The 25,161-nt window shown below is 54.6% G+C and overlaps 1 protein-coding gene across 1 annotated transcript in view; it reads left to right on the top strand.

The window, feature by feature from the left end:
- Positions 1-25,161, top strand: part of CACNA1A (calcium voltage-gated channel subunit alpha1 A) — a 214,159-nt gene that overhangs the window by 173,235 nt on the left and 15,763 nt on the right. The window contains exons 31-40 of the mRNA XM_044254073.1: positions 2,003-2,113; positions 6,881-6,964; positions 9,337-9,342; positions 13,598-13,714; positions 14,053-14,118; positions 14,296-14,411; positions 16,531-16,681; positions 19,606-19,733; positions 21,989-22,085; positions 24,627-24,732. Of these exons, the coding sequence (XP_044110008.1) occupies positions 2,003-2,113; positions 6,881-6,964; positions 9,337-9,342; positions 13,598-13,714; positions 14,053-14,118; positions 14,296-14,411; positions 16,531-16,681; positions 19,606-19,733; positions 21,989-22,085; positions 24,627-24,732 (982 nt within the window). The remainder of the gene's footprint in view (positions 1-2,002; positions 2,114-6,880; positions 6,965-9,336; positions 9,343-13,597; positions 13,715-14,052; positions 14,119-14,295; positions 14,412-16,530; positions 16,682-19,605; positions 19,734-21,988; positions 22,086-24,626; positions 24,733-25,161) is intronic.

The following is a 25,161-nucleotide window of genomic DNA, read 5'->3' on the forward strand; positions in this document are numbered from 1 at the left end:
GCGCAAGGGACCAGCAACGCTCAGGCCTCAGTTTCCCTGTCAGTGAAATGGGGATGACCATAATAGCACACGCCTCCCGTCCCCGGGTGGGGACAAGGATTGAATGAGGACATTGAGGCAAAGACACAAGCGCATCTCTTGACACTTCAAAAACACTCGATGTTTAAGCTATTCATTTTTGGATTAGCAAAAAAGCAGTGCCTATTTTTGCTTGAAACGCTTCCCCATAAGCAAGTTCTTTTATGTTTTCATTGTTAGAATCATGAGCAGTTTCAAAGAGAAAAGAATAGTATAGCACAGCGCTTCTCAGGCTGCCGTGTGTTCACGGATCATCTGGAGGTCTCATTAACATGCAGGATTCTGTTCAGCAGAATTGGGCTGGGATCCTGACATTCCAAGTCAGGATCCCCCAGGATGCTGGGGCCGCGGGTCCCCAGACCCCACTCTCATGAGTACCTAGTCTCCAGCACCCAGAGGTGCCCACGGTTCTAAGGTTGCTTCATCTACTTTCTCTGTTTTCTTGCGGTGAAATTCACATCACGTAAAATTAACCATTTCAAAGTGTGCAGTTCAATGGTACATTCACCAGGTTGGGCAACCGTCCCCTCTCCCTACTTCCAGAACATTTTCATTGCCTCAGAAAGGGACCCCCTATCCTCATGACCAGCCACCCCTACCCCGGGTCCCTCCCCCAGCCCCCAACAACCACCAATCTGCATTATGTTTCTATGGATTTACCCGTTCTGGACATTTCATCTATTTTTTTAAATTATTTTAAATGATAAACACCACAGTATTTGGCTCTTAAATTCTTCAGTATGTATTTCTAAGAAGTCTTCTCACATATTCTTTTTTTTTTAAGATTTTATTTATTAGAGAGAGCAGGAGAAGGGGGCTTTACATGGGGCTCGATCCCAGGACCCTGAGATGATGACCTGAGCCAAAGGCAGAGGCTTAACCAACTGAGCCACCCAGGCGCCCCTTCCTACATATTCTTATGCTCAACAAGATGAGTGACAATTCTCTAAGATACATCCCCAAAATGTCTTTTACAGCAAGAGTTGGGGTTTTGTTTGTTTTTTAGAAGTGGGGAAGGGCAGAGGGAGAAGGAGAAAGAGAATCTTAAGCAGAATCCCTACTGAGCTCAGAGCCTGACATGGGGCTCGATCTTACGACCCTGAGATCGTGACCTGAGCTGAAATCAAGAATCTAACACTTAACCAACCATGCCAGCCACGTGCCCCATGAGTTGTTTTTTGAGCCAAAATCCAAATGGCTACCCATTTTCTCTGTTTTTTGTCTTTTGCATCTCTATCTTCCCCCATCCGTCTTGTTCCCCATGCTGTTGACTTCTTGAGGAAACTAGATGAGTTGAATAAAAATGGTCCCCGCTCTGGGTGCGTTGGTTTTCTTGTGGGGAACTGTAACCTCTTCCTCTACCTGCCATGTCTCCTGTAACCTGGTACTCGGGGCTCAAGGTTATAAACTTGAACGTAATTAAACAGTTTGGGCAAGAAGAGTTCAGAGGGAGTCAGAATAGAAGTTACCTCTGGGGTGGGCTGCTGACTGGAAAGACATACAAGGAAAGATTTGGGGGTCCTGGAGGTGTTCTAAGTCTTGGGCTAGGGAGCAATGTTATGGGAGTTCACAGGTAAGGATTTAAAGAGAGAGAGATCTGAAGGGGAAAAAAAACAAAAAAATAGAAAGTCCTGCAGAAAGATGCTACAGATGTCCTCCTGCGTCCCACCAGGAGTGCCATCAGGCAGGCAGTGCTAGGATCTGGGATGCTAAGGCAGGACTCGAGAAAGTGCTTGTTTTGCTGTGAAAAGATTAGCCTAGCCCACAGAGGGCTTGCCTGGGACCTGGGTCGCCTCCACAGGATGTTGGGAAGCCCAGTGTCCAAGTCCCACCTTCCCCGGGACAGGATAGTCGCGAAGCCACCTGCCTCCCCAGCCTCCTCCCTGCCCTCTGACTCCACTGTCTTTCCTCTTCCCTTCTCCAGTTCTATGGGGCCTCGGTGGCTTATGAAAACGCACTGAGAGTATTCAACATCGTCTTCACCTCCCTCTTCTCTCTGGAATGTGTGCTGAAAGTCATGGCTTTTGGGATTCTGGTAAGCACAGCCTTGGGGCTAGAGCCGTGGGTTGTGGGGGACGTCCAGAGGGGCACTGGGTCCTGGGGCGTTGGTCTCCCCACCTGCCCCAGGACCCCCAACCCCAACAGTAGCATGAGCATCCCTCCAGTGCCCACAGACCCCACGGAGGTGTTTGCACGCTTGCCAAGTGACAGCAACGAGACCCAACATTTGAGGGTTTGGGGGTCCTCTGCGCATCCTGGTGCAGTCATTCCTCAAAGTGATCCAAAGCGCTGGGCGTAATTACCATCCGCTTTAAGGAAAACAAGATCCAGACAGGCCAAGCCCATGGCGTTCCAGCCGTTCTAAACCACAATCCACAGAAATACATACATTTTACAAGGGAGGCAGCAGGCAGACATCCAAAAACAGCAGAGATGATTTGTGCCCTTGTTGTGTGTCCTGTGCACTAAGCTGTGTGTTCCACTGATGGCCCGGCCTTTCTTTTCTTTTTTTTTTTTTTTAAGATTTTATTTATTTATTTGACAGAAAGACAGAGATCACAAATAGGTAGAGAGGCAGGCAGAGGGGAGGGGGAAGCAGGCTCCCTGCCAAGCAGAGAGCCCGATGAGGGGCTGGATCCCAGGATCCTGAGATCATGACCTGAGCCGAAGGCAGAGGCTTAACCTACGAAGCCACCCAGGCACACACACCCCTGCCTTTCTTTCTTTTTTTTTTATTTTAAAGATTTTATTTATTTATTTGACAGAGAGAGGGATCACAAGTAGGCAGAGAGGCAGGCAGAGAGAGAGAGGAGGAAGCAGGCTCCCTGCTGAGCAGAGAGCCCGATGCGGGACTCAATCCCAGGACCCTGAGATCATGACCTGAGCCGAAGGCAGCAGCTTAACCCACTAAGCCACCCAGGCGCCCCCTGCCTTTCTTTTTTAAATGCAGTCGGGGCCCCACTAGCTTGCCCTCATCTCCCACTAATACAGGAGGTCTTAGCCAGAGGCCCATTGATCCCTAAAGGGATCTGTGGATGCGGCTGGGTTGGGGTCAGTGTGGGGAGTGTGTGTAAAATCAGACGGGGGGGGAAAATACCACATCTTTATTTTCCACAAGCCACTAATCGGACTTTCACATTTCCTTCCATCTTGAAGGCCGACAGCCCCCTGCCATGTTACCCTCAGTACAGCCTGGGTTCCCGATAAAAATCAGACGTTTTCTTGGGGCGTGATAAGAGATCGCAGGCACCTCCAAATTTCTTTTATGTTCATCCTCACTTCAGATGCTGATGACTCTCAAACCTATAGCTAGAAGTTATGGAGTGTGTTAACAAAGAAGTGCATTAATTAATTAGATCATTGAAAAAAAATACTGTGATCAGCGTATTTTAAAGATAACTGGGGCCCTTGCCATCCTGGGTATTTTGTTTTATGCATTTACAAAGCTTCCTCTAAGAAGGTCTTCCCGGCCAAGGAGGTTCAGAGCCAAAAAAAAAAAAGTGGAGAAAGCCTGAACTGGTGGGGTTGTGTGTTGGGGTGACTTCAAGAAGCTCCCCCAGTGCGAGGCCGAGCTCAGACTCGATACAAGATGGCTTCCTCCCCACCAGCCGCTGAGTCCACCTCCCTGAGGAGAGGAGAGTGGTCTATAGTCGGTGGCCACAGCCAGGCTCTCAGTGGGGTGGAGGCTGGCTCCTCACCGTGGCTTCCCGAGGCGGCAAAGAGTGTCGTTGTTGGGACCAGAGAGCCCTCAGTTCAGATCGTATCTCGGCTGTGTCACACACACCCCCCACCATCGCAAGGGCCCGTCCTCTTCCCCTTCCTCAGAAGAGCCCGTGCAAATCCCAGCACAGATCAAGTGTGTCTGGATAAAACGAGGCTGAAGCCTGGCATGGAGTGTCCCGTAAATGCCAGGAAGGGTCACAGGAAGCTTCGTCATCCCCACCCCTTCTCCTCCAAGGCAGAGGCTCCCGACCCTCTTACCTATTAGGGCCGCTTGGGGAGATTTCTTAAAATTGAATGGTGTCCCCGAGCCAACCCCAGAAGTTCAGATTCCCTTGGTCAGGTGGGGGTCCCAGAATCTGTATTTTTTTAAGATTTTATTTATTTATTTGACAGACAGAGATCACAAGCAGGCAGAGAGGCAGACAGAGAGGGAGGGGGAAGTGGGCTCCCTACTGAGCAGAGAGCCCCATGCAGGGCTTGATCCCAGGACCCTGAGATCATGACCTGAGCCAAAGGCAGAGGCTTAACCCACTGAGCCATCCAGGCACCCCCGGAATCTGTATCTTTAACAAATAGCCCAGCTGAGTCCAAGAGACAGCCTGGGCTGACAGGTCCTGTGCTGAACACCAGGCAGGCGGGAGAGGCACCCTCCATCCTGAGCAGTGGCACCAACTCAGCATTGCAGTCCTGGGGTTGCCACCAGGATGGATGGCAGGACATGCGTGGGGGATGGGGATCAGGCTCTGGCGTGCCCGCATCTGGGTGCAAATCCTGCCCCAGCTTCTTTCTAGCTACCTGGCCTCAAGCGAGGCAACTCTAGAAATAGGAATGCTGTACGCCAGCCTCCCAGGGCTGAGGGGAGCGTGGTGTGGGCTCAGGCACAGGACCTGCCCAATACAGCTGTGCTGTGCAATTTCTGAATCCCCAGTCCATCTTTTGGTAATGAAAGTGGCTCTGCCCGAGGGCTGGGGTTCTATCTCCTCCACCCCTGACCATCCCATGGGGGTGGAGCCTCTCTCACCAGTGTAGATGAAGCCCCAAGTTCACCATGTGCAATTTAGGTGATGGGTGGAGCTTCCTAGTCCAGAGGCTTGAGGCCTGTGGCCAGACACCTAGAAAGTTGCCTTCACTGGGACTCCCCAGAACAGAGCTTGAGATAAGGAGTGAGTGCAAGGAATTTATCTGAAAAGCCCAGGAAGTTCAGCGTGGAGGGTGGGGAGTGAGGCAGGAGCCAGAAGGCAGCCAGTACAGGGGGTATTATGGGACACAGTTCCATTGAGGGTCAACAGGAGGCAGCAGAGAGCACATACTTCACAGTTCTTTCACTTGAGGGGAGGAGAGAGCTGGGGTAGTTATCCCCCAGTGCCCATCAGTCAGAGTCAAGGGCTGCTCCCTGGGGAGCTTTTAATTTCCCACAAAGAGAATTTTAATTTCCCATCCAAAGAGGATGCCTCTGGGCAGAGTAACTGAAGACGTGTAGTCACAATATGAGGGGAGGTGGTCAGGGCCCTGGCAGCATCTACGAAAACACCAAAAGTGCCTGTAAAACCTGAATTCCTTTCAGCTAAGTATACAATAGCATCCATTCATTGAGCACCTACTGTATAACCAAACTTCACGCTTGCATTCACATGCCTATCTGATTGCTGTTATACCCCTGGCTTCCAGGAGGGGGCTCTACGGCCCAACCAGTCCAACTCCGAGGACATTTAGCTCAGACAGGCTGAAAGAATTTGATCTTGGAAAGCGCAGCTCCAAAGCCGGGGTTCTTCTCTCTAAGGCAGAGGGCTGCCACAGGGTCAGACACTCAGAGAAGGAACGGATCCCTCAGTATAGGACCCGAGCCCATTGTTGGCCTCTGCTTTGCAGGATGCTGGAAAGGCCAAGTGTCGTGTGGGTCGTCCTGAGCCTTGAGCGCAGGGCTGTCTGTTTCAACCAGACCCTTGGATTCAGACAAAGGTGCTGCTCAGTGTGAGCTCAAACCGTGGGAAACATTTCAGCATTTTCACAGCAGTGTGCTGTCCCTGTGTGACCCGATCCAGCCAGCACCCTGCCCGGGGCTGTGCCAGTCAGGATAGATCAAGTTTACGTGCAGAAACAAACAACCCCCACATCTAGATCCCTTCGGTCAACAAATGTTTTGTTGACATTCAACAGGGAGGAGGCTCTTTGCCTCGTAGTTACACAGGGACCCAGGCCCACAGAGCAGCCACCACCTGGAACATGGACAGTCAGTCACCAAGCCCAGGGTTTAACCCACTGAGCCACCCAGGCGCCCCACCAAGCCCAGGGTTAAAAGAGTTTGGTGAGCCCGACACTGGCCAGGAGGTGGTTCATACCATCTCTGCTCAAAACCCATTGGCTATAATGAGACACGTGGCCCCACAGAACCACGAGGGGGACCAGGAAGTGAAGGCTGCTGTGTGCCAGGGAGGCCTCTGTGCCTGTTACTATCTCTTTTTCAGATTAGGTACTGGAAGAACAGAGAGGTTAAGTCACTGGCCCACAGCCGCACAGCACAATGGTAGCAAAGTGGGGATATGAACCCACAACCCACTCTTAGTGAACGTGCTATAACGAGTGGGGTCTTGAACACAAACTCTGGACTCACCCAGACCTGGGTTCAAATCCTGATTCTTCACATCTGTGCTGTTTGCCTCAGATGGGCGAGTGGCCTCACTCAGCTTCAGCCGCCTTGTAAAAAATGGTTGATAATCCTTTTCTCCGAGGGTCTACGTGAGGATCCCAGTGACATCATTTATAAAGCATCTGGGGTGTCTGGGAGCTATATGTCAGAGGGACAGGCAAGCCCACAGGGTAGCCCTCTCTCTAGCAGAGCTGACTCAGGCTGCAGAGGCCCCCCTCTGGGGCCGGGAGAGCTGTTTAGTCCCAGGGAGGGGGAGCTCAGAGGAGATGATACTGAGCAGCCCACACAGCATTTTGCCATTTGAATGACCATAAGTGCTGTGGGCACTCGGGTTGATCGGCAGCTGTTCCCCTGTTGTACCCCGGGGCTGGTCGTGGCAGCAGGGCATGGAGCCCTGCGTTGGCATCCCTGTCTTGTGGGTCCCCATTCTAGAATTATTTCCGCGATGCCTGGAACATCTTCGACTTTGTGACTGTTCTGGGCAGCATCACCGACATCCTCGTGACGGAGTTTGGGGTAAGTTTCCCGCCAGCTTCTCTCTGGGTAACTCCTGGCTGGGTGGAGAACGGGGGAATCTTCCAGAAGCAGCAGTCCCAAGAGCCACAGCTGACTGGGGCCAGCACTTGACCGTGATCAAAGAGGGAGAAGTGGGGACCCCAGGGACAAGGGCAGCCCCTCAGAAGGGCAACTTAGGGAGATGGAGGAGCCCAAAGCCACAGTTCTGGGGCCAGCTCTGCAGCGTGAACTTGCCTGCCTCTTGGCTGTTGATTTATGAATATATAATATGGATGAGTGCATTGGGACAATTACAAGACCCCAAGGCGGAGCTCTGCCCCCAAACACCACACAGTCTTGGGACCCAGAAAAAAACAGCTTCAAGTCCATTCTGGTTGAACTAACCACCTTCTGGTTCGTCGGGGGAGGTTCAGGAGGGAGCCGTGGCCATTGAGCCAACAGGGGACGCCACTACCAGGGCCTTAGGAAGGTCCCCAGGATGTCCACCTTCTTCCATCCCCAGGCTTGGGAGACTTGTGACTTGCGGGGGTCTCTGGGCATCTCTGCGGTGGCCCCACAAGCCACCTCGTCCTTCCCCCTCATCTGAAAGACTCAGGGCCCCAGAGCTCCTATCTCAGACCCCTTCCTTGGCCATTTGTGAGTGAGCACAGGCTTGGGAGTTCTCAGGAGACTAGGGGGAGGGCAGGAGATCCTCACAGGGAGAGCAAAAGGGCAAAGACTGTTGGAGCCAAGGGTAGGGCGGGGCGCATCAACCTCATCATAATAGCAATAAATATAATGGCTGGCGAGAACGGCAGGGGCTGTGCCAAACGGTTCACGTGAATTAGCTCGTGGTACAGGTCAGGGGGTCAGGACAGCAAAGAACTCCCTTGGAGGATTCAGCTGAAGGGATCAGAAAAGAGAGACCACTCACAGAAAGGAGGCGAGGGAGGCAGAACAGGATGACAAAGTGCCCAGCACGCGGCCACCATGGGGAGACATTACCTGTCCAGGTGCTGAAGCCGGAATGGAGAGGGTCCACCTACAGGAGCCAAGGACCTGGAGGGCCTCATCTCTGTCTTGAGTTTCTAAGGGATCCAGAGCTCCCGTTGGCAGTCTCAATATCTCACCATCCAGCTGAGCACACGACAGTGGCCCTCCAGGTCAAGAGGTCGGAAGGGTGGCCCAGCACCCCAGCCGTGCAAGTGGAGGAAGTTAGTTGAAACCTCCAGGCACCAATAAAAGATCCATCAGGCTGGACCCCAGTGGCCCATCCTCCAGGCTGGCAGGTTAGGGAAGGACAGGAGGGTGAGGCACCGGGCCCCCAATTCAAGAACATCAGGACTAGTACAGTGATCAAACACCCCTCCCTACAAGCTGTTCACTTCGACTGGCTTGCATCGCCTCCTCTCACGTAGAATGGGTACAATGGTTGCAGTTAACCTCACTGGGTCCCTGCAAGGTCCGCATTCACCCATGCATTCAGTAGGCATTCACTGAGCGCCTGCTGCATCCCAGGCATTGCTGTAAGTGCCCCGAACCCGGAGATGGGGAACAAAGCGAAAACAGACAAGAATGCCTGTCCCGCCCCCAGGGGACTGATGATCTAAGGAGGGAGTCGGCAGCTTTCAACAGGTGTGAGCAATCCACGTGAAGGGTTTGGCACAGAACCTGCCAGGAAATAGATTGTTTCCAAATGGTGGTTACTATTATTGCTATTATTACCGTGAAGGTATTTGGGTCTGCGGTATTTGGGGTTTGGGCCAACGACCTCCCTGGCCCCATCTCCCTGGGGCCCTGAATTAGAATCATCTGGAGGGAAAGATAGAGGGTGGGTGTGTGGACACTTTTAGGATGTTATTTTCCCAACCTGCGGGGCAAGGAGCCCACAGCCTCCCCTTTCTGCCTCTGCCAGGTAAGCCCGCTAGGTCAAGCCAGAGCTCAGCTCAGGCTGAGGCAGGAAGAGCCAGACCCTCGAGAGGCCAAGTCCCCAGGGTTTGGGAGGGAGAGGGCTCCGGGGACCCCCTGGGCCTCAGCTGCCGCCCCCAAGTGGCCGGGTGACGTGGGTTTGCCCTGCGTTCAATGGATAATGACTGTGTTTCTTGTCTTGTCTCTTTTCATGCCTGCTCTTTAAACTGTATATTGGCACAACGCCGTCTGAAAAACTCATCCAATCAAAATGCACTATGAAATTCATTTGTTCATCCATGACGTGGTCTGTGTGTTCATACACCAATGACTATCTCCCAACCCACCACCCCCACTCCCCGCCCGGGAACCGAAACCCATTGGTTTTTTGGCACTGGTTACAAATCAACCTAAAAAACGCTGAACACGCCTCCCAACTGCCCCCGCCCGCCCGCTCCCCCTCCATCTTCAACATCTGCATCTAGAATCCGGTTGGTCTTACTTCTTTCTGAAGTCTAAATGCCTTACATTAACTGTGAACGCATCTTCTCGCTTCAGCACTGCACGTCCTGCCCTGGGCTTTGGACTTGGGTTGCCTGATGCTCCTCCCCAGCCCCCCTACCCCATCTCTCTGTCTGTCTCCCCAGCCCACTCCCACTCCCTCCTCATTCCAACAGCCCCTCCTTCCCTCCCTCCCCTCCCACCCCCCTTCTCATTGTTTTTATTGGGTTCTGAATTGGGGTTTTCTTCATGGGTTGGTTTACAGCTTTTGCAAAGAGAAGACTGGGTTTGCCCTGTGTAACGCCTCCCGCAAGACTAGTCAGCTGGCTGGGTCTCCCACCCCATCCCTTCCCCGCTTCCCTACACTCTGAGCCCTCAGCCAGCCACTCACGCCCCTGTCTCCTGCTCAGCTTCAGGGAGCCCAGGCACCGGGCTAACTCACCCCACTCCAGGCCCGTGGGTCTGACTGGCTAAGACGTCAATTTCCAAGTCCAAGGAGGAGGTCATGCACACCATCGCTGAACCCATGTGCCCGCCCCCCTTTCCGACACCCACACTCTCCCCCTTCCTCTCTTGTTTGGGTGCTCTTCCTCTCTCTCCTCTCCGCTCCGAACATATCCATGCATACCTGTCCCTCTCTGTTCCTCCCTGCACACCCACGCTCCTGCCCCAGCACGCACCATCTCCATCGCTCTCCCTCCCTTCCTCTTTGCATACTTGCACACTCCTTGCTCACTTCTCATTCTCATAAATTCTATCTTCCCCTGCCTCATCCCCACCATCTCTGCACCCCTTTGAAGGATCCCCCCCGAACCAGGATCCCTCCCATGCTAGCAACACCACGTGCGCTCATCCCCCAGACATTTCATGATTCTGAATGTGGTGCCACAAGCGGAAGTGGGCTGAAGGGGACACCATCACTGCCACCCTCTCGCCTAAAGCCAAAGTGAGGAAGCCAGGCATTGATCAAATAATCACTCTCAAACCCACCTGAAATTACAACTGTGTTATGAACTAAAGGATAAGCATTGTTAACAAAAGAGGGGGGAGAAGAGCGTTCGAGGCCCAGAAGAGCATGTGCAAAGATCCGGTGGCAAGAGGAATCCTGCAGGTGTCTGGGTCTCCAAGTGAGGGGGTGTGGGAGCAAAGAGAGTGAAGGAAGGCTGACCCAGGGAAAGTGAAAACGTCAGGAGGGGATAAGCCCTTGGGGCCTTGTGGAAGCCTGGGAGGATTTGGAGCAGGTGCAGCTACAGAAGTGTGATTAGACAAGATGGCTGAGGCCGCGAGGGAGCACCAGGATCCCCTCGAGAGGGGACTGGCCACCTAAGCAGGGGCTTCTCCAGGACCTGGGGATGGGTTGGGTCTGGGCTGGGGGAGAAAGGTACCTGGAGGGATTTGAGTCTGGCTTGAACTGGGAGACAGAAGTTAGGGAATGCCAGAAGAGGACTAGGTTGGGGGAAGAGCGCAGATGTAGACACAGAGTCTGAGGTGCCTTTAAGGGCACCCCGGAGGAAGTCAAGTAGGCAGGTGGTTACGGGATCTGGGGCGGAGGGGCAAGGTCTGTGGAGGGGTGGTCTGCAAATGCTAGGATTTCTCTGGACCCTTCAATGGCTGGTTCTCGTGTCTTCCTGAGCGTGACAAGCCTTCCCCGGCCTGCGTCCCACCCCATCACCCTTGAACCAGGGCGCACGGGGCATGCTTGGAGGAGAGCACAGCTGCTCCTTCCTGGGCTGTGGATGGAAAGATGGAAGCTAGGAAGAGGGAAGTCTCCAGAAGTTCTGCGAGCACTTGAAGGACTTGATGCAGAACCAAGAAGACGACGGAGGGGTGGATGAGGGCACACAAGTACCTTCCCCTGCCCCACCCCCTGGACCTCTCATCTCCACCCCTACTTCCCCCATGTGTCTCCTTCCTCTGCTCCAAGAAGGGCAGCATGCTCTCTGCACGCGTCCCCCTGCGAGACCCCTTGCTTCTCCTGCATGGTGGCAGGCTCCCGCCGCTCTACCCTGAGTCCCTGGAAGCTGCTCCAGGCCCGCCTGCCTTTGCATGCTGGGCAGAGTCCACATGTTATGACCCGCCCCGTGAAGGGATGGCTTGTACTCTGGGGATGGTCGGGAGGGGCTGGGGACACCTGGGCCATCGGCCCCATCCCCAGGTAGAGCTGGGAAGCCAGGCAGGGCTGGGAGTCAGGTCAGCTGGGCACAGGGGGCGACTCTCAGCTGAGCTGGGAATGGGAGCTTGTTTGGGGCCCCTGGGAGCTTCTCACAGTGGTTGGGCCCAGGATGGTCAGGATAGGCTCTCCCAGTCCCCTCCCCCATCCTAGAAGCCCAAGGGCCAACTGATGGGTCCCAACGAGCATCCTAGACTTTGCCAACCAATCCAGAGGACCCCCCCCCGCCATCAGCCCCAGAAATTCCTTGAACTCCCATCCCTGCCTCTCAGCTCCCAGGCCAGACCTAGTAGCTGGGGAGCCCCCAGGAGCCACCAAGTAGGATGCCCATATAGAATTCATCAGCCGAGCTTTTGAGAGCAAAAGGAGTGCGGTGACTCTCAGGGCAGCCTGTATGGTCGCCCCTGCCGCATGTGAAGGGTGAGGGCGAGGCCAGTGGAAATCTTGCTACATGGCCCATGTCTAGGGCTCTCTAGGTCCCCTAGAGCAGAGCCCAGTAAAGGTCCTCCCCCTCCAGCCTGCGGGCAGAGTGACCAGCAGAGCTTTCCTGGTCTGCCCGAGGCAGGGGTCTTGCACACCAGTGCCTCTGGCATCGAAGCCGGTGCCATAGACCAGGAAAGCGGGTGCCATTTCTAGAACGTGGGGGACCTCGTCAAACTAGAGGGCACATGGCCCACTTCATGGGGGCTGCCATATCTAAGCCCCAGACAACTTTTTCCAGCCTGGAGGCAGGTCCAGAGTTGCCAGAATCACCAGATTTGGTGGAGACATCTGATTTTTAAACACTGGCAATTCTTCTTAATCAGAACAAAACCGCTCAGGCCCAACCAGAGAGCTTCGCCAGTCACATTTGGTCCATTTGTGACTTTGAGCCACGTGTCCCCCACCAGCGACCCTGAGGCCCCAGCAGACCAGCCACCCCTCCTCCCCGACCCGGGGGGCAGCCAGGGGCCCACCTCCCGCTGCTCTCCTGGCTCCCCTCCCAGCTGACCGCACCCCCTTCCCTGGGGGTTTCTCCCGGCTTGGGTGGGAGGAGGTAGAGGCAGTGACTAGTCAGGGGGTCTTTGAGCAGAGGCAGGGCCCACGCAGGGAGGTCCTGGGGGCAGGGACGGCCCCACCTCCAGCACCGGCCCCTTGGTGGGCCTGGGCTGTTGGCGAGCTCACCCACCCACGGGCGCTGCGTACTTCCTGCTTCCCGCAGGCCTGGTCCCGTGCTACTCCACCCAGCCCCAGAAGCTGAGAAGCCATCCCTGAGAGGGGGGAAAAGGGCCCCAAATGCATCTTCTCCGACTCAGCGGGCAGCGAGGACTCGCCCTGCAGCCGACCAGCCCCAGCTCCCTCCCGTCCTCCCCATTCCCGCTCGCCAAGGGGGTAAGAAAAGATGCTCTTCCGCTTCTCCGATTGGCTCGAGCCGCTGCTCCTCTTGGCCGTGGGGTGAGGTCAGGGCGGGCAGGAGCGGGTGGGCAGCTCGGCAGGGCAGGGCAGGGCAGGGTGCCCGTTGAGTCCCATGACAGATGCATTTCTGGCCCGGAGCGTAACATGCCCTGGGAACCCGCACATGTCCACCAGGCCTGCGCGCTGGCTACCCCGACCCTGCCCTGGTGTTTGTGCATCGTACACGTGTGATGGATTCGGCAACTTGACCCGCTTGTGTCCTATCGTCTCAGTGCATTTGGTTGTTGGGAGAAACAAAAACCATCTCGATTTTTTTCCTGATTGGATGATTCGGATATATTTTCTTTCCCTTGTTCTTTGGTTATTTTTCCCCACCCCACCCCACCCGGTTCCTTTCTCTTCCTTCCTTTTTCTTTCCTTTTCCCCGTCGCTGGTGGGGCTGGCAGGGAGGGTTTATGCTTTTGAGTTGCCTTTTCCTCCCTTCCCCCCCCCCAACTTTGTTCCTTTTTCGACGTTTTTCCTCCGCACCATTGCATTAATAGTGCTTTCTCTCCCTCCTTATTTGGGGTCTGGCTTGCTTTTCCTGTTGGTTGGCTTCATGTAGGGGCCTCTGTGAGTGGTGACGGCTCTGAGCCCCCGGGGGTGGGTGGATGGTCACCCTTTTCTCTCCGTCTCCCCAGAATAACTTCATCAATTTGAGCTTTCTCCGCCTCTTCCGAGCTGCCCGGCTCATCAAACTCCTCCGTCAGGGTTACACCATCCGGATTCTTCTCTGGACCTTTGTGCAGTCCTTCAAGGTGAGCCCCTGCCGCCAGTCTAGGGCTGAGAAGATTTTACCCCCACCCCTGCTGTGGCTGAAAGTAGAAACGAGGTGGAAATGCCTCTGTGGTGCCCTTTGCTGAGAGTCTGTGATCTGTAGAGCTCTTCTCTCAACCGCGGGCCCCTCGTATGGCTTGAGAACCCCCTGATGCTTTCTTGCCACTATGACCTCAAAAAGGCCCACCGATCCCTGGCACCACTCTGGCACAGCTTGGGGCTGCCCAGCCCAGTGGGGCAGAACCCTGGGACGGGGAGGGAAATGGTTTGGATAAGAGGCTCCCTGGCACTCTCCTTTATTGCCTTTTTTCCCCACCAGGCCCTGCCGTATGTCTGTCTGCTGATTGCCATGCTTTTCTTTATCTATGCCATCATAGGGATGCAGGTGAGTGCCGATCCCCTAGCGTTCCTAGAGCCCTCCCTGGGAGGGCCACCATCCTTAGGCAGGGGTGGGTCAGGGGAACCCAGTTTGGAGAGACAGCCATGATGGTTGAGTGGAGTTTCCCTGAAGCCACTGGAGGCATGGGTGCCCCTGGTCATTCATTACCTTCCTATTCCCCAGGTGTTTGGCAACATCGGCATCGACGTGGAGGATGAGGACAGTGATGAGGATGAGTTCCAAATCACTGAGCACAATAACTTTCGGACCTTCTTCCAGGCCCTCATGCTTCTTTTCAGGTGAGCGGGCACATGTGCTTTCCTGCTTCTCTTCTGGTGGGGGCGTGCCCTCTTCCTGTTGGGGGCGTGTCCTCTCCTTTCTCCTCCTGTAGGGGGCGTATCCTTTCCTTCCTCCTCCTGTAGGAGGCGTGTCCTTTACCCCCCTCTTCCTGTAGGGGGCGTGTCCTTTCCTCCTCTTCCTGTAGGGGGCATGTCCTTTCCCTCCTCTTTCTATAGGGGGCGTGCTGTCTTCCTTCTGCTCCAATGAGGCTTGGCATGGGCTTGTGGGGGGGGCTAGGGGCCCTGGCTGAGCAGAAGCTAAAGGTCCTGGGATACAAGCATGGAAGGCGTTTTCAGGCATTACATCACTGAGTCCTCCTGACTGTCCTGTGAGGTGGGGATTCTTGGCAACCCCATCTGACAGGTGAGGAAATTGAGGCTAATTGGACCCTGAGGCTTGATTTCTTAATCCTGGCTGCGCATTAGAGTTCCCTCGTTCATTTATCAGTGGGAGGTTTATTGAACACCACTGTGTGCCAGGCATTGCTGAAGGTACTGTAAACAAAGCAGAAAGAGATATTCCGTGCCCTCCAGGTGCTTCTATTCCTGCGCAGGAGAAAGGCCATCGGTAAGCTAGTGATGGAGAGAGCAGGAAGGGGATAGAATTCGAGGTTAAGAGGGAAATGGAGGCACAAAAGAACAAATAATGTGTAGGGGTGCCTGGGTGGCTCAGTGGGTTAAGCCTCTGCCTTCAGCTCAGGTCATGATCTCAGGGTCCTGGGATCAAGCCCCACATCGGGCTCTCTGCTCAGCGGGGAGCCTGCTTCCCCCTCTCTCTATCTGCCTCTCTGCCTGCTTGTGATCTGTCAAATAAACAAATGAAGTCTTTAAAAAGAAAACCCACAAAAAAAAAAAAAAAGAACAAATAATGAGTGATTTCACTTACATGAAGTGCCCAGAACAGGCAAATTTCATAGAGGTAAAGAGGAGGACTAGAGATTGCCAGGGACTGCACGAGTGGGACAGATGAAAGATTCTACAGGTGAACAGTGGTGACAAGTAGGTGCGCAGTATTGTGAATGTACTGAAGGCCACTGGACTCTACCCGTAAGAATAGTTAAAATCAATTTTTTTAAGATTTTTATTTATTTATTAGAGAGAGAGCGAGCAAGCACAAGCAGGTGAGGGGCAGGCAGAGGGAAAGGGAGATGCAGGCTCTCCGCTGAGCAGAGAGCCCAATGCTGGGCTAGATCCCAGGATTCTGGAATCGTGACCCAAGCCAAAGGCAGATGCTCAACCAACGGAGCCACCCAGGCACCCCTAAAATGATAAATCTTAAGTACACTTGGGAATGAGAAAAAAAATTTTTTCTTTAATTTAGCAACAACATCTAAAGGAATGGAGGGCTGGTAGGTCATGCCTCCCTGGAGGCAGGTGACGCATGAGAGAAATAGGTGAGGGAGGGAATCTTGTGGCTATCTGAGGAAGGGCAGGTCAGGAAGAAGTTATAATGAGTGCAAAGGCCCTGAGGCAGGAGCATGGCTGGCATGTTTGGGGACAGTGAGATCCCAATGTGCCTGGAGCAGAGAGACCTAGGGAGAAGGTAATAAGAGGTGATCATAGCCTGGAGGAAGAGGAGCCTTTAAAATATACCTAGCTAGGGGGCGCCTGGGTGGCTCAGTGGGTTAAAGCCTCAGCCTTCGGCTCAGGTCATGATCCCAGGATCCTGGGATCAAGCCTCACATCGAGCTCTCTGCTCAGCGGGGAGCCTGCTTCCTCCTCTCTCTCTGCCTGCCTCTCTGCCTACTTGTAATCTCTGTCTGTCAAATAAATAAATGAAATCTTTAAAAAAAAAAATACCTAGTTATGTCCCCAGGTCCCACCCCAGACCAGTTGAAAGCAAGCCTGCGAGAGTGGGGCTTTTGCATCAGCATTGTTTAAAGTCCGCCCCCCCAATGAACTTTAAAGCATACATCTCTCTGAGCTCCCAGAGCAAAAAGGTGGCATATCTAGAACTTGAACTCATGCCAGTCCAACTCCGGACCCCCATGCAAATATCCCCAAAGGATATCCATGTCCAGGCCTGGTGCCCAGGTCCAGGTGCCCAGGTCCCTGATGGTTACCCCTCTCCTTTCCCCAGGAGTGCCACTGGGGAGGCTTGGCACAACATCATGCTTTCCTGCCTCAGTGGGAAGCCGTGCGATAAGAACTCGGGCATCCTGACTCCCGAGTGTGGCAATGAATTTGCTTATTTTTACTTCGTTTCCTTCATCTTCCTATGCTCATTTCTGGTGAGTCTGTGTGCATGTGGGGGAATGGGGCAGGTAGCATGGGGTCGGGGGGGCCTCCCTGACTTGGCTCCCACTGCGGGGCATAGGTTTCTCTAGAATACGGCTGTGTCACTAATTTGCTCCCTCCAGAGCATCTCTGCGCCGGCTGGGGATTCAGTTAACCGGGGCTTCTCAGCAGCGACACTGCTGATATTTGGGCCTGGCTCGGTCTCTGCAGAGGGTTGGGGGGGGGGGATGTCCTGTGCATTGCAGTGTGGTTAGCAGCTTTCCTGGCCTCCAGCCTCAGGTGTGATAAGCAAATATGCCTTCTGACATTGACAGTGACCCCCTGGAGACTGGGGGAAGGACAGAATCTCCCCTATCCGAGAGTCACTGGGTTTTACTGAGGAAAAAACTAGCGGAGCTGAGAGCTGGTCCCCGCGGCCAGTCTAGTTACACGGGATGCTAGCTATGCCCCCTCCTCTTCCTGGAGCCACAGAGCCAAGTCAAGAGCACAGAAACTCTCCAGATATCTTAGAGGAGACTTAATACAAGGATTGGCTACATGGGGTTGAAGGAGAACTAGAGGACCCTGGAGTCATCAGGGATTCCTGGCTTTGGGAATTAAAAGGAAAAGAGGGCAGACTGACTCACCCCCAGCCCTCCCCTGGCACCCTGGCTGTCCATGGCCCCAGGACACTTGTACACAGTTCCTGTGGCTGCTGTGACAAAGGACCACAGACTTGGTGGCTTAAAATGACAGAAATTGACCCTCCCACGGTTTTGGAGGCTAAAACCAATCAAGGAGTTGGCAGGGCCATGCTCCCTCCAAAGCCTCTAGGGGAGAATCCTTCCAGGCCTCTTCTAGCTTCTCTGGATCCCGGTGTTCCCTGGTTTGGGTCTGTCCCTCCGGCATCTACCTCCATCCTCTCCCCTGTGCGTCTGTGTCCAGATTCCTCTTTTAGGGGAATAGCACTCAGATTGGGTTTAGGGCCTCCCCAATCCAGTATGACGTCATCCTAACTTGATATCACGAAGACCCTTTTTCCAAATAAGGTCAGGTTCACAGGTACCGGGGTTAGGATCTGAACATGTCTTCTGAGGGGGACACAATTCAACCCACAAGACAGATCCACACTGGAGACAGAAGGGGTCCCTTCGCCCATCCTCCCTGGTCTGGTTTCCTGACCATGGATCCCACCAGCAGGATATAGGAAGCCAGCTGCCAAGAGAGCGTGAGATGGGGGCAGACCTTGACCAGACGTCGGCGGAAGTCCAGCACCCTCACCCCCTTCAGACCTGTGGCCTCACACAGAGAGACCTGTAGCCTCTGTCTCCCAGCCCCCGAGTCCAGCACCTGCAGCCGCTGACCCACAAGCTCCGTTCATTGCCCCATTCCAAGTTCCCAGGCGAGAGAGTCTGAATGGACCAGCCCACTCCTTGGTCAAATAGCCACCCTGTCCAAGCAGCTATAGATACATGTGAGGACAAGACCCTATAATAGAGCCCATCTGAAAAGGGCAGGCACCCTAGAAGACGTCTCTGCTTGACCATCAGCCCCCCGAGGTCAGAGATTTCTATCTTGTCCACTGCCGCATCCCCAGCACCTAGGACAGTGCCTGGCACACAGCGGGAGCTCGTCAATATCATGAAGATGAATTAAAAATGGAGTCACTGAAGTTAGGGATGCCTAGGATTACGGGTTATTTGTTAAGCACCTACTAGGCTTACATCTATACCTTTGTTGAATACCTACTACATGCTAGACCTGATGCTAGGCACTGAGGTACAGGGACAGAACACAGGTGTCTCAGGCTTCAGGGGTAACCGGCAGACAAGTCAGCAAGTAATAGCTACGTGGCCTGATACATGCTGTGATGAGATGATTCAGACCAAGGGAAGGAAGATTTCAAAGAGTGGCCTGCAGGGACCACGAGCAAGAACTAGAACACGTTAGAAGTAGCAGAAACTTCCCTAATGTAAGCAGCACATACAGCTCACTGACTTGTGTACCCGAAAAGTCCACGTGAGGCCGGATCCTGACAGCAGACCCCGTCCTCCTCGCTCTTCCCCGCACGGGCTTCGCTCTCAGACTTTCTCCTTGTTGAGGCCAAACGACGGCCGGGATGTCAGCACAAATCCCAGGGAAGGCTCGTATTGACCACCTTGGGTCATGTGTCCCTCCCTAAGCAATCACAGCTCTTCCTGGGTTGTCTGACCAGTGCCTGGGGAGCCAGAAATTGGGGGTTGGCCACACCCAGCTCCAGCCTCTTACAGATAAAAGAGGGGGGTTCCCCAGACGCTGCTCCCCACAGGGACACAAATCCTGATGTTTACTAAAGATGCAACATTTGCAAAGGATTGGAGGCAAAATGATGTAATCTCCCGCTGGGCTAAGGGCCAGAAGGACATGTGAAAACGTGCTACTGGGTGCAGATGAGGGCAAGAACATTCATTCATTCATTCATTCATGCATCTGTCCATCCGTCCATCCTTCCGTCCATCCAGGAAATAATTGCTGAATGCTTACTTTGTGCTGGGGCTGGGAATACAATCCACATGGAGCACTGACTTTGGCCTTGTTGCGGGGGGCTGGTGTGGGAAGATGTGGGGTCATGGTGATCCCTTGGGGTTGGCCCCCATTTCACATAGCGTCTTCCCCCTCTCTCTCCGGCTCTGTCTCTGTCCATCACTATTGGTCTCTGTCTCTTTGTATTTCTCTGTCTCTGTCCTTGTCTTTCTGTCCCATCTCCATTTCTGCATTCATTTCTGGGTTCCTTGTGTGAGGGTGTGTCTCTCCTACCCATCCCCCCATCTTTTTCTTTCTCTGTCTCCCTTTTGCCATCTCACGCCTCTCCCTCCCTCTCTCTCCGGGCCTCTGTGTACGTGTGTTTGGGTGTGTCTCGCTCTCCCCCACTCCCTCCCGGCCCCCGGGGTCCCCACAGATGCTGAACCTCTTTGTCGCCGTCATCATGGACAACTTTGAGTACCTCACTCGAGATTCCTCCATCCTGGGTCCCCACCACCTGGATGAGTACGTGCGTGTCTGGGCCGAGTACGACCCCGCTGCGTGGTAAGGAGTCGCCCGCCCCTTCCAGCCACATCGCCCCCCTCTCCCTGGCTGCTAGAGCCCACGAGGCTAGGTCAGGTCCCAGAATTTGGGTCTTTGGGTCTTTGGGTCGCTGGGGAGCTAGCTGGGATCTCCGAGGGGTCAACCTGGAGGAAAGAGACAAGGATCGGCGCCCTGACGTGTCACAGGTGAAATGGTTGGGGACCACCTGCCCGAGGCCCAGGCTTTCTGGGAGAAGAGGGAAGGAATCAAACATTGAGGTTTCGGCCTCCTGTGACTCTCCCCCTCAACTGAGAGGCCTCAGGATGGTGAGGACAAGCTAGCCAGGCCAGCCAGACAGAGGACGGGGAAGAAACCAGAGCCCTCTCAGCCTCTGCTGTCCTGGGAGTGATGGAAACAGGGTCGGCCTAGCTCCCTTGGCAGGTGGCATTGGTTGTGAGATCAGACTGGTCCCGGACAGCAATCACAGGAGGCCAGAGCCAAAGACACAAAGCCTCGGGGGTTCTCGCATTTTCGCGGCCACAAAGGGAGCGAGCTCTCCTACCCTTGGGCACCAGAGTGCGCCTGGTGGTGGTTCCAAAGGGACGTTCTCTACCCTGTGCACGTGGGGACCAGCATGGAGCTGCTCAGAGAAGCTACCCCGAACCTCAGCGCCCACCAACCACTAACTGAAGAGTCTAGTTTGAGCCGGGCTGGGGGCCTGAGAAAGCATTAATGGGGGCCCTTGGCACCCCCGAGTGCCAGAGGGGAGGCCTCCAGGAGGAGGAAGGTGGGGAGGACTCCATCCTTGCCATTCCCACAGCCCCAGACAGGTCCTCCGTGAGACCAAGAGGCTGGGGTGAGCCACGGGTCTGGGGCCTTGACTTCTGGCTGGTTCCTAACTCTTCCTCTTTTGATTTTAGGTCACAGCAGTTGGATGCTGTCCCCCTATTCCTCGAGCTCCCCCTCCCTGCAGTGTAGCCTGTGCAGATTGGGGAGAAGGGAGATACAGAGAGAGCCCTGGGGGAGGGCCCCTCCTACCCCCACCCCAGCCCACCCTGGCCCAGAGCTTTCGCACACCCCATCCGAGACCCTCTTCCCCCAGACTGTCTGGGAACAGTTCAGGGACCTTCCCTCATCCCTGAGTCTCCCCAACCCCTTCAAAGCCGGGGGTCCCCAGCCTCTGGCATCACAACCTTGCTGCGTGCACAGGGAGCTAGCGTGAGCCCAGACCCCTGCCTCCACTAACCCCTGTCTTCTCCTTTCAGTGGTCGGATTCATTATAAGGATATGTACAGTTTATTGCGCGTGATATCTCCCCCTCTCGGCTTAGGCAAGAAATGTCCTCATAGGGTTGCTTGCAAGGTTTGAATTCCACTAAAACCTGCTAGCATCCATGGAATGAGTGTGGCTTGGGGTTCCTCAATATATATATTTCATATATATATATCTAAAAAACAGAGCCATCTCTCTTTCTTGCATTAAACTAGAGAATTCTTAGCCAACAGAATGCAGTCACGTAGACTCGATGAAGCATGGGACCTAATCTCTCTGTTCCCTTCAGCCATTTCTGCTTGCTCTTAGCTGAAGCTGCCCATCCCAGGGTCTCAACGGCACCCCAAATCAGACACATCGGGGGGCCGGAACTGTGCACTGACCCCCCCATCACCTCCACTCTCTCCCCCTCCACCCTTTGCCTCCCAAAGCCCCCAGCCCTCCTCCCGCCGCCCTGGCCCCCCCTTCCCCTTCTAGGCCCCCTCAGAGACCAGCCTCAGCCAAACCAGAGAACTTGACCCAATTTTTAAAATAACACTGAGCCAGAGCCTTGTACCAGTCCCTCCAAAATGAGACCCCGCCTTTCCTCCAAGCCCCACCAGAACCCTAGCTCAGAGTCAAAACTGAATCTGACTTTTCTCTTTTCTCTCTCTCTCTCTCTGCTCATGAGCAGTGAAATGATCTTTTTTTAATGACCTTTTCTTCCATTTTTTTCCTCCTGTTTTCCATTTATTTGAAACACCTATTTTATTGTTCTCTGCATCTTCCTCTCTCTATTTTTTCGGCTCGTGTGGTTTTGTTTGTTTGTTTGGTTGGTTGGATTTTTTTTTTTTTTTTGGTTTCTTTTTTGTTTTCCTTTTTTTGGTGTTTTGTTTTTTATCTTTGTTGTTTTTTTGTGGTTTTTTTTTTTTAATTTTTTTTTTCTTTCCGTTTCTCCCTCTCCCTTCACCCACCCCTTTCTTTGGTTCTCCGTTCCTACCCCGTTTTGTTTTCGGTGCTGCCAGGGGCCGCATGCCTTACCCGGACATGTATCAGATGCTGAGACACATGTCTCCGCCCCTGGGTCTGGGGAAGAAGTGTCCGGCCAGAGTGGCTTACAAGGTAGTCTACCCTTGCCGACCACCGGCGTCGGGCACTGGGGATTTTTCAGCGCTGACCAGGAACAACCAGCCGAATCTCTTTTTCTGGAGTTACTCTTCTTCTTTTTTTTTTTTTTTCTCTTTTTCTTTTTTTCCCTTTCCTCCTCGAGTAAATGGATCATGACCGTCCCTTGACTCTAAGCAGCACACTGTGTCCGTCTTTTCTGATGAGTGTGTCTTGGTGTTTTGAGACTCCATTATGGCCGACACGCCGGGGGGAGGGGGAGGGGCGCCCCCAGTCCCCTCGCACCTGGTCCCCTGGGAACCAAATTGGACACAAACATGTTTCAGAGGGAATGCCACCTCGCCTCCTTTCTGCTCACCCAGAGCAGCCTCCACACCCAGTCCCAGGCCGGGGCAGGTACCTCACAACTTGGGGGGGTGGGCTTTGGCCCCAAAAAGGTGAGGCCCTGCCCCCCCATCTTTCATATCTTGAGCCCCCAGGTCCAGCAGCACCCCTACATACACCTGAAGCTGATCTCTGACCTAGGGCCTTGGGGGACTCGAGACCTCCCAAGGGGTACCCAGAGCCTCTCCTCCCTCAACCTCTCCCTCCCCCCCAAAATTGCTTCCCAAGCCCCAACTCCTATGCCACCCATTCTCCCCCAGACACCCCCAACATGCCTCTCCATTGTTCCAGAGTGGTCAGGCAGGCCGCAGCTGGACCCCTGGACCGTGGCACCCTGATGCAGGCCATGCACGCTGCCTTGGCGGGGGCCTGGGGCGGGCAAGCACCATGGCCGACCGGGGGACGGTGCATGCTGGCTGAAGGAGCAGGGGTCCTGCCGCCAGGCGGCTGGGCTGGGCCACCCCTCCAGACCCCTGTCCCGGAATCTCCCTTGGCACCCAAGGACAGATGCTCTGTTCCCTCCAGCTCATCCACGAGAAGTTCAGGGATGACCTTTAAAAATTGCCGCCTGCTCTCCCAGAAAATTGCCCCATCATCCCATCCACCTTGCCCCCCTCGTCCCCTGTGTCTGTGAGAGTCCTCCCTCCCCTTCTGTTAATGCCGTTCCTTCCCACCTCAAGCATCCTTCTCCCTGCAACCTCGTCCCTCCTCCCCCTTCCCAGTCAAGACTGGGAAGAGGCTGTCCCACCAGCCTCTCTGACAAGCCTCTCTCCACACCTATTCTTCCTCTAGCTTTCCTTTTGTACCTTCTCTTGGTCTCTGCTTGGCTGCCCATGTGCTTGTGTGTGTGCGTATGTGCATGTGTGTGTGTGTGTGTGTGTGTGTGTGTGAGAGAGAGAGAGAGGGAGAGAGAGAGCGTGAACCCCCTTCCCTTCCTGGTCTGTGTGCAGGGCCACCAGGGGTCCATAGGCACCTTTGTGCAAATTTGAAAAGGACACCCTTTCCACAGAACATTTTGTCTGTTGGAAAATTGTTGTGATCCACCCATCTGGCAAAAACAAGATACTTCTTTCCTATCTGCTGAAAAGCTGTCATTTAAATATACAAATCTATGATTTCTAAGACGGTTAGCCCTTTGTGCAGTGCATAACCTGCACAGCTGTGCACAGCAGCCCAGTCTGTGTGTGTTTCTCTGTCTACCACCTCCCTCCCCACCCTGCCCCAAACCCTCTCTTGTGTTCTGTTCTGGGTTTGCCATCCCTCTCCCCATCTCCAGCTCTGTGTTTTCCTGCTGACGTATGTCTGAATCCCCTAGTGAGCGCCTTACTCACCCTCAACCCCCATCTCCATGCCACCTCCGCCTGGGCTGGTGCCCACCAGTTCAGCAAACCTTCCTACAGTACCAAGCACGGGGGACAGAGCCCCTGCTTGGGACACGGGGAGTCTTTTCTTCCCTGGGCCACGGGAATGCCCCCTCACCCTTCCCCCTGCCATCGCACAGAGCCAAGATCTGGACATGCCCCTGAGAAACACTTCCCACGGAGCTATGAATGAGTCTCGAGATTCCGTCTGCATGCGCACCCCTGTCTGCCGTTCTGTGTGTCATGGCCTCGCTGCATGTCCGTGAGCGGCTGCCCCGTCAGTGGGGGGCCGCCTGCCTGCTGCTTCTCAGAGGAATGATGTGGTCTGTGCCCATCTGATCTGGTCTGGGCCGAGCCGGGGGAGGAGGCGGGAGCCGGTGGCCCCCCGGCGGCTGTGGCCGGGGACCACTGTGCCTGGCTGCTGCATGATCTGCCGCGATCTGCCTTGCGCTCTTCTTCTCTGGGGTCAGAATGGCGCGGAGCTGTCCAGAAGAACTCTGGGGCAGGGCAAGAAAGGGTCTGGCCAACCTGGGACATGCCAGCTCTGGGATCCAGCATGCAGGAGAGGGAAGGGCGGGGGCTGGTGGCCTAGGAGAGCCCCAGAGCTCTCCCTGTGGGCCACGAAGGGAAACCAGAAAACAGCGCAGGGGATGGATAACCTGAGGGTGGGGGACATCCTCAGCCACCGCCTTCAGAGTTCTTCCTAGGGCTCCTGGGGTAGTGTGGGTCTGGCTCACGGGGGGACTGGGAGGGGTGCCTGGCAATGACTGCCTCCACCTTTGGTTTTCTGTAGAGGCTCCTTCGCATGGATCTGCCCGTGGCGGACGACAACACCGTCCACTTCAATTCTACCCTCATGGCTCTGATCCGCACAGCCCTGGACATCAAGATCGCCAAGGGTAAGGGCAGGAGTGGGAGCAGAGAGGTAGGACAGGATGGAATTGGGGCCTGGGAGGGGAAAGCTGTGGGCAGTCAGGGATCCCACTCGCCACACGAAACCAGATGCGCCACTGCCCCATCGTGAGCGTCATCCCACTTCCCGCTCACTCGGCAAACATCCAGCGGCGCTGCCTGAGCCGCTGGCGCTGTGCTCGGCGGCTTCTGCTTCTTGTGGGAGGGGCTTCCCCCAGGAGGGTCTGAACGAGTCACATGGACCCCTGGGGAGAAAGTACTCAGGCACAGGGACCAGCAGGTACAAAGGCCCTGGGGTAGGAGGCCATCCATCCACCAATGTGTTGAACCGACTTGCCCTTTGAGCAAGAGGGTGCTTGACCAGACTCACATTTGAAAAGGTTCCCTCTAGCCACAGGCGAGAATTGTCTGGAAGG

The sequence above is a fragment of the Neovison vison genome, chromosome 6 (assembly GCF_020171115.1).
Source record: "Neovison vison isolate M4711 chromosome 6, ASM_NN_V1, whole genome shotgun sequence".
NCBI lineage: Eukaryota > Metazoa > Chordata > Mammalia > Carnivora > Mustelidae > Neogale > Neogale vison.